Source organism: Notamacropus eugenii, chromosome 2 (assembly GCF_028372415.1).
Source record: "Notamacropus eugenii isolate mMacEug1 chromosome 2, mMacEug1.pri_v2, whole genome shotgun sequence".
Lineage (NCBI taxonomy): Eukaryota > Metazoa > Chordata > Mammalia > Diprotodontia > Macropodidae > Notamacropus > Notamacropus eugenii.
The window spans coordinates 257,059,142-257,069,629 of record NC_092873.1 but is presented as its reverse complement, the minus strand read 5'-3'; the positions used below and the strand labels follow the sequence as shown (position 1 = coordinate 257,069,629).

The following is a 10,488-nucleotide window of genomic DNA, read 5'->3' as shown; positions in this document are numbered from 1 at the left end:
CTCACAAGTTCTAGACTTTATGAAAGATAATAAAAGTTTATGTTGATTTTGTTTTTACTTAGATGTATCCCCCCTCAATCTTTTTATTTTTGATTTAAAAAAACATACAAATATTTTCTGTGTTGATTGCTCCATCTTCTACTTCAACACTACAGATGACTCACTGCAGTGTAGAAATGACACTGGATTCTCAAAGATGATGTTGGCTGAGAATAAGTTCTGACAGCCTATGTGCCTGTCATGAAAAGACAAGTCTAAAATTAAGGAGATGCTCGCCATCAAAAGAGCCAGATAGCCCACCAAATAGATACACATTTTGCTACATCAACTCATGAAAGAATGGTGGGGTTAGAAAAAGGAGGATTAGAAAAAGGAAGTGCCTACCTAGATCTTTTGAAGTTATAATCTCACACTTTTATTCAACACTCACATTACAAAGCACTTGCCCCATGACAATATAGTGAAGCAGAAAGTATTGTCATCTTCTCTTAGCTGAGGAAACTGTGGGACCACATAGGTGGCAAATGTCAGAGGGAAAATTCAAATCAAGGCCTCCAAAGACACCTCAATTTTTGTGCTTTTTCAATGAAGTATGTTGCTTTTCTTGGGTACAAAAAATGTCTTCATCAATGTGGTCTCAAGAAGAACATCTGGGGTCTTTGGTGTAGGTTACCATAGTAGAGCTGAGAGAGAGGCACGAATAATTTGGAGGAATATTGAAACTTTCTCTCACTCACTGAAATGTCATTCATAGGTTAGAAAAGGAGTCCACAGACTCACCAATGAGTGGAGAAGGAAAATGCAGATTTTAGTTTGTTCCTAGTTATAAAAGTGACTGTCAAAGGCATAACTGCAAATGTCAAGCCTCATCTACTTTCTTGCTATGTTGCATGTGAATGAATTCCTGTAATTGCAAGCCTGATAACCCTCAAGAAAATAATACAAAATACATAAAGTTAAGAAATGGAATACTTCCTTCTAAATCTTTTTGTTTCTGAAATTATAAACTACTTTGTCAAATATCGCAATTTCAAACAATCTGTATGTGAATGATGATGATATTCACATAATTGTGAAGAAGAGAATCCCATGTATTAGAAAACTTGCTTACAGTTTCATCAATTTTCTAAGCAATCCTTAGATTTTATAATCCTTAGATTTCTATGACATAAATCAAATGAAATATACTAACAGCTTGGCAAGCCTTAGAGCGTTATCTATAAAATTCTAGCTATTATTACTATAGAGACATCTTTAAGTCATTGGGAGGAGCACATGAAAATGTCCACATACAGGAAACTAAGAATGAAACTGGAAATAATGAGTATGCATTTTTAGTCGCTCAAAATTGCAGTTTGAGGGTGTTTTAAAACAGGTCATATTTTAAAAGATTCTTTAAAATGGCAAATTACAAGCTAAAGCTGCTTTAAATTATAAACCTTAGATAAAACTATTTGTCTATTTGTCCAGATTAAGCAATAATTTATGCCATATTACTAGAAAAGAATGTTAATTTCCCTTGGGAAAATTTCAGTGTGATCTTTCCTTTGGGGTACATCTTAAGTATTTGTAGTAAATAGATTTGCCTGTGTGCCTGACTGGATTTAGCAAATGTCAATAGACTACAACAATGTCTCTGAAAGAAAATGTTGACCCTGCACATCAATAATTGGGGATATTGGCAATGAAAAAGGAGAGTGGAGTTTTGGAGCCAACACCAACAACTCCCAGAAATCAATCCCAACTTTACCTAGAAAAAAGTAAAGATAAGAGTTTTTGCCAACAGAGGATTTTATGAGTGGGTGCCCATTTGCCCTAATTTCCTATTTGCATAATCAAAGAGTGTGCTAAGAACCTCTTAAAACACAGGAATGAAAGTAGGAGTTGTTAACCTGTGTTAAGCCTCTCTTTACTGGGAGGAAAGCTGCTCTTCTGTGTGTTCACTTGTAGATATACCCAAGTGGAAAACAATTTTTTTCTTTTTGAAGGGGTGGTAATTTCCAATTTACAAATGAAAAACAAGACTGACTTGGCATTTAGTCCATAGTAATGAGAAAATGCAATGGAAAATGACACTAATGAGCCTCTTTTAGTTAGCTGGAAGTCAAATAGGAGGGCATAAGTAGCAGAATATGAAAGCTTTAGAAATCCCTAATAATGAGATTATTAGATTATTGTATCTGTATTTCTGATTCCTAGACTTGAATTTCCACACATTATTAAGAAGGCAGGTTAGGTGATACAGTGGATAGAACCCTGGACATGGAGTTAGGAAAACTATCAAATATGGCCTGAGACATCTACTAGATGTTTGATCCTGGTCAAGTCATTTAACATCTATTTTCTTCATTCCCCACCACTAGGATGCTATGGTCAGGGCTATTTTTGTGAGGGGTACAGGGCACTGAACCTTTCCCTCTGTCTGTCTTCCTGAATAATTGCCCAATGGTCCGTTGCAGTAATTGGGGCGGAGGGGGGAGGGGTGTTGCCCAAGCATTCATTCAGACCTGTGAGCAATGATTTTCCACCGTATTTATGACACATGCACACACACACACACACACACACACACACACACACACAGAGTCAGCCAATGCTAAAGATCAGCAGATGCACTGGCAGGCAGGGGCAAGTCTGGCATACAACTGCTTACAGAGTCCTGGGTAGCATTTAAGGAACCCACACCCTGATTCATGCTGTAACTGGCTTTTCCCTGCCATGGCCCTCATTTTTCTTGTCTTTTTCTCTGAACTTCCCATGGCAAAAATCCTGGATTGAACACTAAGAAACCTCCCAAAGATTCTCTTTGTAACTCTAACAACCTCACCGCAACACCTCACTTGGCCAAACAGCCACCACCCTGGAAGACAGTCCATGGCATTCTACTCATGGTCTCGTTTTTTTTTGGCTTGGGAGACACTGCTGATTCTAAGCTTTAAGGATAATTTTTTTCATCAAGTATATTTTCCCTGCCATGTGGCATTAAAGGAATAGCTGAAGAATTATAGAACCAGCATAGTGGCACACTGTCTCTTCCAAAGGGCAGGGAATTTGATCATGTCCCTTAATGACACATCAGTGAGTTTGAAAATATGTGGCTAAGCCTGCAGGAATTTTATTCACTTAGGGGCATCAAGGCAGTGTTACTATTGGTGAATCTGAGTATGTGTACAGTATGGCATGGAACTGAAAGTTTGCCACACTGGCTCTTTGTTGGCCACACATCATGATTCATTTGACATATGCCCTATGTAGAATCTTAATGTTCCTTTTTGTCATTGGGCTTTTTAATTATAAACCTTGCTTTTCTGTAGGAACTGTTGACTTGGGCTTCTCACAGAATCAAAGAGAAATAGTAACTGTGAAGGGAAATGGATAACTAGTCTCAACACTTTAGAAGACTCACATCAGTGGTCTGTGTGTCTCCCCCCTACCTCTTCCGCCACCATAACTGTGTTATTATAGGATCGCAGATTTTTGAGTTGGAAGAGACTAGAAAGACTGTCAGGTCACTGATGCAAAGAACTGCTTGTGTGGGGATTCTATTTGCTAATACAGATAGCAATTCAGAGTTTTAAAGTTGTTTGTGGGTACTAAAAAGTTAAGTGACTTAGCCAGGTCACACAGCTAATTAAGTATCAGAAGCAATATTTCAATTTTGCTAACTATAAGATGGCTTTTTAGCCTTTTTACCACCATGAATTTTTCTGATTTTTTTAACATTTTAAAAATTAGATCTATTTTGATCCATTTTGACAATTACTCTTGGATACATAAATAGATGTCTTTCTTTACATTATTTTCTTTCTATATATTCTATCTTTCTTATGACTACTTTAAGGTAAAGAGGAAGAGAAAAATCCCAGGACAAAATATTCCTTACAAAACTTTATCATCACATATGCAACAGTAATTTCTGTTCTGTCACTTGGATATGTTCTGCATATGCTAAGCATTATGAAAAACTTAGGAAGTAGGAAGGTTTAAGTTTATATCTTTCATAGATGAAACTGCAAAATTAATGGTGCATTGCATTTTATTCACAAATATAAGCCAATACACTGAATTAAAAATTTTACAAATATAATATGAGGTAATGCTAAAAGATTAAACTAATTACAATGTCGCTATTTTCTGGAGAGATTCGTAGATTTGAGCCCATTGGGTTTTGGGATGTGTGTGTGTGCGTGCGTGCGTGTATGTGTAACTATCACCACTTTTGGTAAGAATCACTGAGGTAAGGCAGTGTCTTGCTCTAGAATTCATTGTTTTAATGTGTTTTCCCAGTAAGCATAAAGATGCATGCAAATAAATGTGTAAAAAATTTTCCTCAGATTTGTTGAAAAAAAAAAAAGATATAGTACTATTAGAGATTTAGCCACAGGTTTTAACACAGAGAACTAATAAAATTTCACTTTTACAGTGAAAGAATTTTAGGATTAAAATTCAAACACTTAAAAATACATCATATTTGATAGTTAAGAAGGCTTAACTAGGTAAGAGGTTCTTTCAAAATATATAATGCAGCTTTCTTCCTTCCTCACTTCTCAATAGAGAGTCCAAATCCAGCATGGAAAAATATTAGCATATATATATGTATATTTACATGAAAAGATTCCAACAATTTAAGAAAGAAATATTTTCTGCTTTAGCAAGACTATACCACTTCTATGGCTGAATAATTATGCAAATAATGACATCAGTTCATTAGATGAGATCACTTAACTTCCAATGTGCCACCACAAATCCTAGGTTTCTAGGTTATAGATGATGGACTGAGAAGTTTTGAGGCAAAATTAATTCCCTTTTCCCTTCTCCTTCAAGACTTACATTCCAAGTCCAACTACCTCAACTGGAATCTCTCTAAAAAAATCCTGTTTTTGTTTTTTTTTTTACCTTCTGACCTCAATATTTAGTGCTTATACATATATTTTTATATAACATAATTATGTATATGCATATTTGTGTAACATGTTTGCATTCACGGTATAGAGGAAAACAAAGGCATATGTCCTCAAAAAATTCACATATTTTGCTTTCACATGATACTACAAGAGATAGTATGATATAGAATACCAGAAAAGTAGAACTTTATAAACTTCAAATCTAAAAAAAGGAAAAATTTAAGCTTGCTATAAAAATGTGGATTTTTTTCAATTAAAGAACATTTTGGTAATTTATATAACTATGTCAAGATTATATAGAACATTTCAATAAAGTGCATTCTTGGTTCGAATGTGTTCAAGTGCACTATTGTATACTGCCCTCTAAAATGGTGTCAGAGGGACAGAGGCTCTAAAATGAAATTATGGCAAGATAATAAAAAAAATACTCTTGACAAAAAAGAAAATACACTACAATTACATAGTGCTTCATAGTTTTCAGAATGTTTTCACATGTATTACCCAATCTTATTCATAAAATAATTTTAGGAGGTGGTATGAAAAAAAGAGTAGGTATGAAAACCACTGATTTTAGATGATCTGCTTATCACAATGATAGTAAAATCTGCAGCCTAGTCAGGGCCTTCTTCCTAGGTCCAGTACTCTTTCCAGGAAAAAGCAAACACATTTAAGGTAATCCATGGTCACTTAAGATCTTTGATGAATGCGAAATTTCAAAAGGTCATGTACAAAAGGATAACATAAGGATATTATGGATGATGATAGTGATAGTTAATTTACTGAATATTTTAAGAATTGCAAAGATCTTCGTCAATACTGATCTATTTGATCTTCATGAAGAAGCGTTCGGTGGAATATATAGTCCATGTGCCTCAAAGACAGGAAGATCTGGATTCAAGTCCTACGTCTGACAGATACTGGCTGTATGACGCTGGGTAAGTCACTAAACATTTGAGTGCTACAGGAACCTTTAAGAATACAAGTTACAGAGAAGGTAATGACTTGTATTGGTAGAGGGATTTTCTCACCTGGGAATTTCTTACACCAATTAAATACGGGTCAAGTTCCTATTGCCATCTCTGGATTTTTATCACAAACTCATGAAGTATTCCAGGTGTCATTGTTCCCCTTTTACATAGTGGGAAATTATACAAAGGATAAGAGACTTACCCATTATCTTACCAAGTGTTAGAAGAAGTATTTGAACCCAGATCTCACCTGATACCAAATCCAGTGCTCTTACTACTACATTAAATTTACTAATAAATCATTACATTAAAATTACTAGAAATGTCCTGATTTTTTTTTTGAAGGGACAGTGGAAGGGTATATATGCTATGAAACATATACTAGTAAACTTCATGCTGGGTCCTGGAAAAATAGTAGAATTCACTCTCAAATAGATGACTTACAAGTACTTTAGAAAGAAAATGGTCACCACTTGGAACTATGTATTCACTATAAACAAACTAAATGACTGTCATAATATATTTTGAGGTTAAGAAGATATTTTACAGCCTCAAAATGTAGGCTGTATACTAGTAGTCAGGTGAATTTGTAGTTGAGAGAAAACCAATTTGATGTCAGTCTGGGGGAGATTTCTACTGTTATCTCCGAAGTCCCACACTTGGTTTTATCCTGTTCAACTTCTCAATCAAAAACATGAATGAATCTATCAAGAGTATGCTTATTGAATACATTTAGGGAGGTTAGACTTATTTAGCACCTTCTATTATTTAGAAAGGGTCATTTCCGTCAAGTGTAACGTCAACACTGCTTTAGCTGACTCTTATATTAAGAAAAAGTTTGAATGTGAGGTTAACCTTAAACTCTTACCTGAAGGGTCATCAGTGTGACAAATTCTCTCATATTATTTACTACTCATGCATCATTCTTATTCTCTCAGTTTCTAACATTTCTGTCTGACTCTGCATATCTTCACTAGCTCCTTGAACTCTACTGATCCTCAGGTACCAAGGTATCCTTTTAAAGTTCCACATGCCACTTCTTGCCTTTTATCATGCATCATATTTAGCCTCCTCCATGGTTCTGCATAAGTAGCCTAGCTGTCATGTCTGCTTCCCCTAACATGGCCCTTCGGGGTAATGCATTTCCTTGCTCCATACTCCTGGGACAAAGTTGGCATGAATATTATATTTAAGACTTACTAGACAAGGATAGCTATAACTATATCTCTCTCTGCTCCACACAACTTAATTACTTTGTGGCTCTAGCGGCTCCCTCCTCTCTTTTCATTCTTCCTTCAAGCTTATTTCTCATGTGTTTATTATCTCATGATAGTCTCAGTGTTTTAAAAAATCAAGAGGTCTAGGTGACTAAGGATTTTATTCTAAATATTGAGTGTCTAAGGGAAAAAGTGCATAGAATCTTACAGAGAGGTGGGAAGTTAAGAGAAGGGGGGAAATTCTGTATATATTCATGTCACAGATGGTCACCATATTGGATCTTTTCCCTTTAACTTTCTTTGTTAGGATGTATGGTGTGATTCAATAAAAGGATGATATCTTTTAAGTATTGGTAGATCTAGAAATGAAATGACCATGGCAATGAAATGCATCAATAATTAAAAAAATACACTGAAGTCATTCATCAGAAGCAGATTAACTAAACTGATAAAATAGGAAGCCTGGAAATCATCAACAAGAGAGAACCAAAGTGTTGTAAGGAAAGAAGGCACAGGATATGATCCTACTGGAGCAGAAGGATCAGAAGTGTATTCAGAACAATCAGGAGAAGGAAGCAATGTGATTCCATTATAAAATTTAAGGGCACTGATATGATGATCAAGGAGTCGAATATCTGATCAACACAATATTCAGGTTATTTAACAATTTGCGGATAAAACAATGTTAAAGTGAGGAAAAGGGCAGAGGACAGCTAATATTTTGGAAGATGAAAAAAGACTTGAAAAGGTATCAAAAGTTAAGAAATACAGAAATATAAGAGTAAATTTTATACAGACCAACTGAATTTAGCACCTTCCATTTCAAAAAAGATTCTATTATCTGTGCAGTAATATAACCAACTGTCCTATGGTTTCATTCAACATCCTTGTCATTGTCATTGGTTGCCACTCTCCTATATGTGTTGTCTCCAAGAACATAAGTTCCTCAAGAGTAGGGAATATCTCAATTTTAAAATATTTGTATCTGTAACATACAGCACAATGCTTGGTACATAGTATGAGCTTAACAAATTGCTTTTTCATTCATTAGCACAAAACATTATACTTAAATTTTTAAAAATTCAAGTACAGGATAGAAGAAATTTGATTTAGCAGTAGTTCACATAAGAAAGACCAAGGAGTTTTAGATGACTTCAAGTTCAATATGGTTTAACTGTATGATAGGGCTCCTTCCAAAGTAAAGCAGTATGATGTTACAATAATAGAAGTACAATATCTAGATCAAGGTAAGTGGCAGTTCTCTGCCCTAGTCAAGACACATCTGGATTGCTGTGTTCAGTTTTAGCAGCCCTGTGGTAAAAGCGACATTGACAATCTAGAACAAATATTCATTAGAGGATAGTGACCTTCATGATATAAGATTTAGAAATCAGCTAACATGAAAAACAACTGGAAAAGTTGGGAATGATAAGCCTAAAAAAAAGACTTAAGGAAGGCATGATTACCATTTTAAAATATTAACAGGGCTATTATGTAGGAGAGGGAAAAAATTAATTTATATAGTGTCAGAACAAATTTTAGAAGGAAAAATTTTGTAAGAGTTAGAGTTGTTTCAAAAAGGAATAGATTACCTATGAGTTAGTAAGTTTCCTGTCTTCCAGAGCAGAGATTGGCTGATCACTTGTCAAGAATGTAGTAAAAAGATAATTCCATGCTGGATACAATGATCTTTAAGGTCTATTTTAATTTTAAGCTTGTGATTTTGTGACCATTTTGAAAATATGAATCCTTAATTCATATATTATCATCTAACAATTTGTGTAACAAGTATATTGGTTAGCAAAGACTGAAGTCATTTGACTGAATGCTCTGTACAGTATATACTCAATGCCAAATCAAAATCACATCATCCTGAAAAGAGAATTTGTGAAAAATGTTGCTAAAGCTAAATTATTTTAGCAGTAAAAGTACAAATGTAATTAGAAACCTTCTGAAAAGCTCCTAGTCCTGCAATCGAATCCACTGGTAAAAATGGTCCTTTTAAAGAATAGTTTTGTTTTTTTATTGCTGGAATGCTCCAATTTTTTAATATGACCCTTTGGAAATATAGTAAATGGTATCATGGCATTTTGCTGACAGGTTTCTAAGATTAGTAGGAATGGGAGCTGAAACTAATATTTTTTCCAAATGTCAGAAACATATTGAGCAGAGAAAAAGTTCTAGTATAGAATTCCTAATACTCTCATCTAGAAAAGTTCCAAACAGGATTTTTCTATGTTTTATACTATATCAAGATGATATTTTAATGAGGTTTACAGTTTCTTAAAACATTATTTTCATAAGAACATATTAAATGGTCCCAGAGTACACCATTTTCACTCTAACTCATTTTTAGTCATCATTATTTCTTTGTAGGAATAGAAAACTGTCCTAATTTCTTGCCACCATTCTAGTAGGACATAGGAAAATGCCTTCAAATCCTTTCCCTTTAGTCCTTTGCTAACAGTCTTCTTCCTTCCCCAAGTCCTGCTTTTGTGCTCTGCTTATAGGTCATCCTTATATCCCCTCAAATGGCCTGACCTTCTAGTTCATCAACCTTATCACCTCCCACACCCAACCTATGCCTTTCCTCTACTTTAGCCCCACACTTGTGCTTCATCTCACCATCGATCCTATTTGTTCCACTTCTATGATTAAGAAATGTATCCCACCATGACCTATCTTTCCATCTTCTTTCAGGCCTCATGTCTCCTAGTTCTATTTTTCATCCTCAGCACGATCACCAGTCCCTCCATATCCCACTTATTCTATCAACTTGGCTCTGGTTCTACCTCACTGCTTTTCCAAACTTAATCCTGTAAGTTAACCACTTTAACTCAGCATTGTCCTCTGTGCTTGAATAACTGGCCTATTTGCTTTAGCACCATAACATGTAGGTTTAGTACACATTACTTCCTATTACCTACCCTATATTACAGCCAAATTGGCCTTTTTGCTATTCTATTTGCATGACTCCTTTCTTTATAAGCCTTTGTATAGGCTTTTCTCCATTCTTGAAATGTACTCCCTCCATTCCTTCAGCTCAAAAAACTGTTACACCTTTCCAAGGATCTGCTCAAGTGCCAACAGAGTATGAAGGCTTTCTTGATTCCCCTCAGTTACTATTTGCCTTGCCCTGCATAACCTGTTCATTTCTGTTTATGTTACATAGAAACTACTTTCCTAGATGTATTTATTTTATTTTTCCTGAGAGTTTCTTAAGGGAAGAATTTTTTTTCTTTCTATTCTTTACATTCCCAATGCCTGGGAATAGTAGTCATTTAATAAATGCACATTGAATTTGTTTGATTTCAAATCTGTAAGGCTTTTACATAATTATCTCACTGAGGCCTCAAAACAAATTTCTGAAGTAGATACCTCAGGCATTACCATTCCAAC

General features: G+C 35.0%; 1 protein-coding gene across 2 annotated transcripts in view; it reads right to left on the bottom strand.

Moving 5' to 3' along the window:
• Nucleotides 1–10,488, bottom strand: part of PACRG (parkin coregulated) — a 583,000-nt gene that overhangs the window by 247,977 nt on the left and 324,535 nt on the right. The window contains exon 5 of one of the 2 annotated variants that reach the window (XM_072637724.1): nucleotides 17–235. The exons of the other annotated variant lie outside the window; for it this stretch is intronic. Within the exon in view, the coding sequence (XP_072493825.1) occupies nucleotides 228–235 (8 nt within the window). The 3' untranslated portion in view covers nucleotides 17–227. Of the gene's footprint in view, nucleotides 1–16; nucleotides 236–10,488 lie in introns of those variants that run through there. 2 annotated transcript variants of the gene reach the window in all.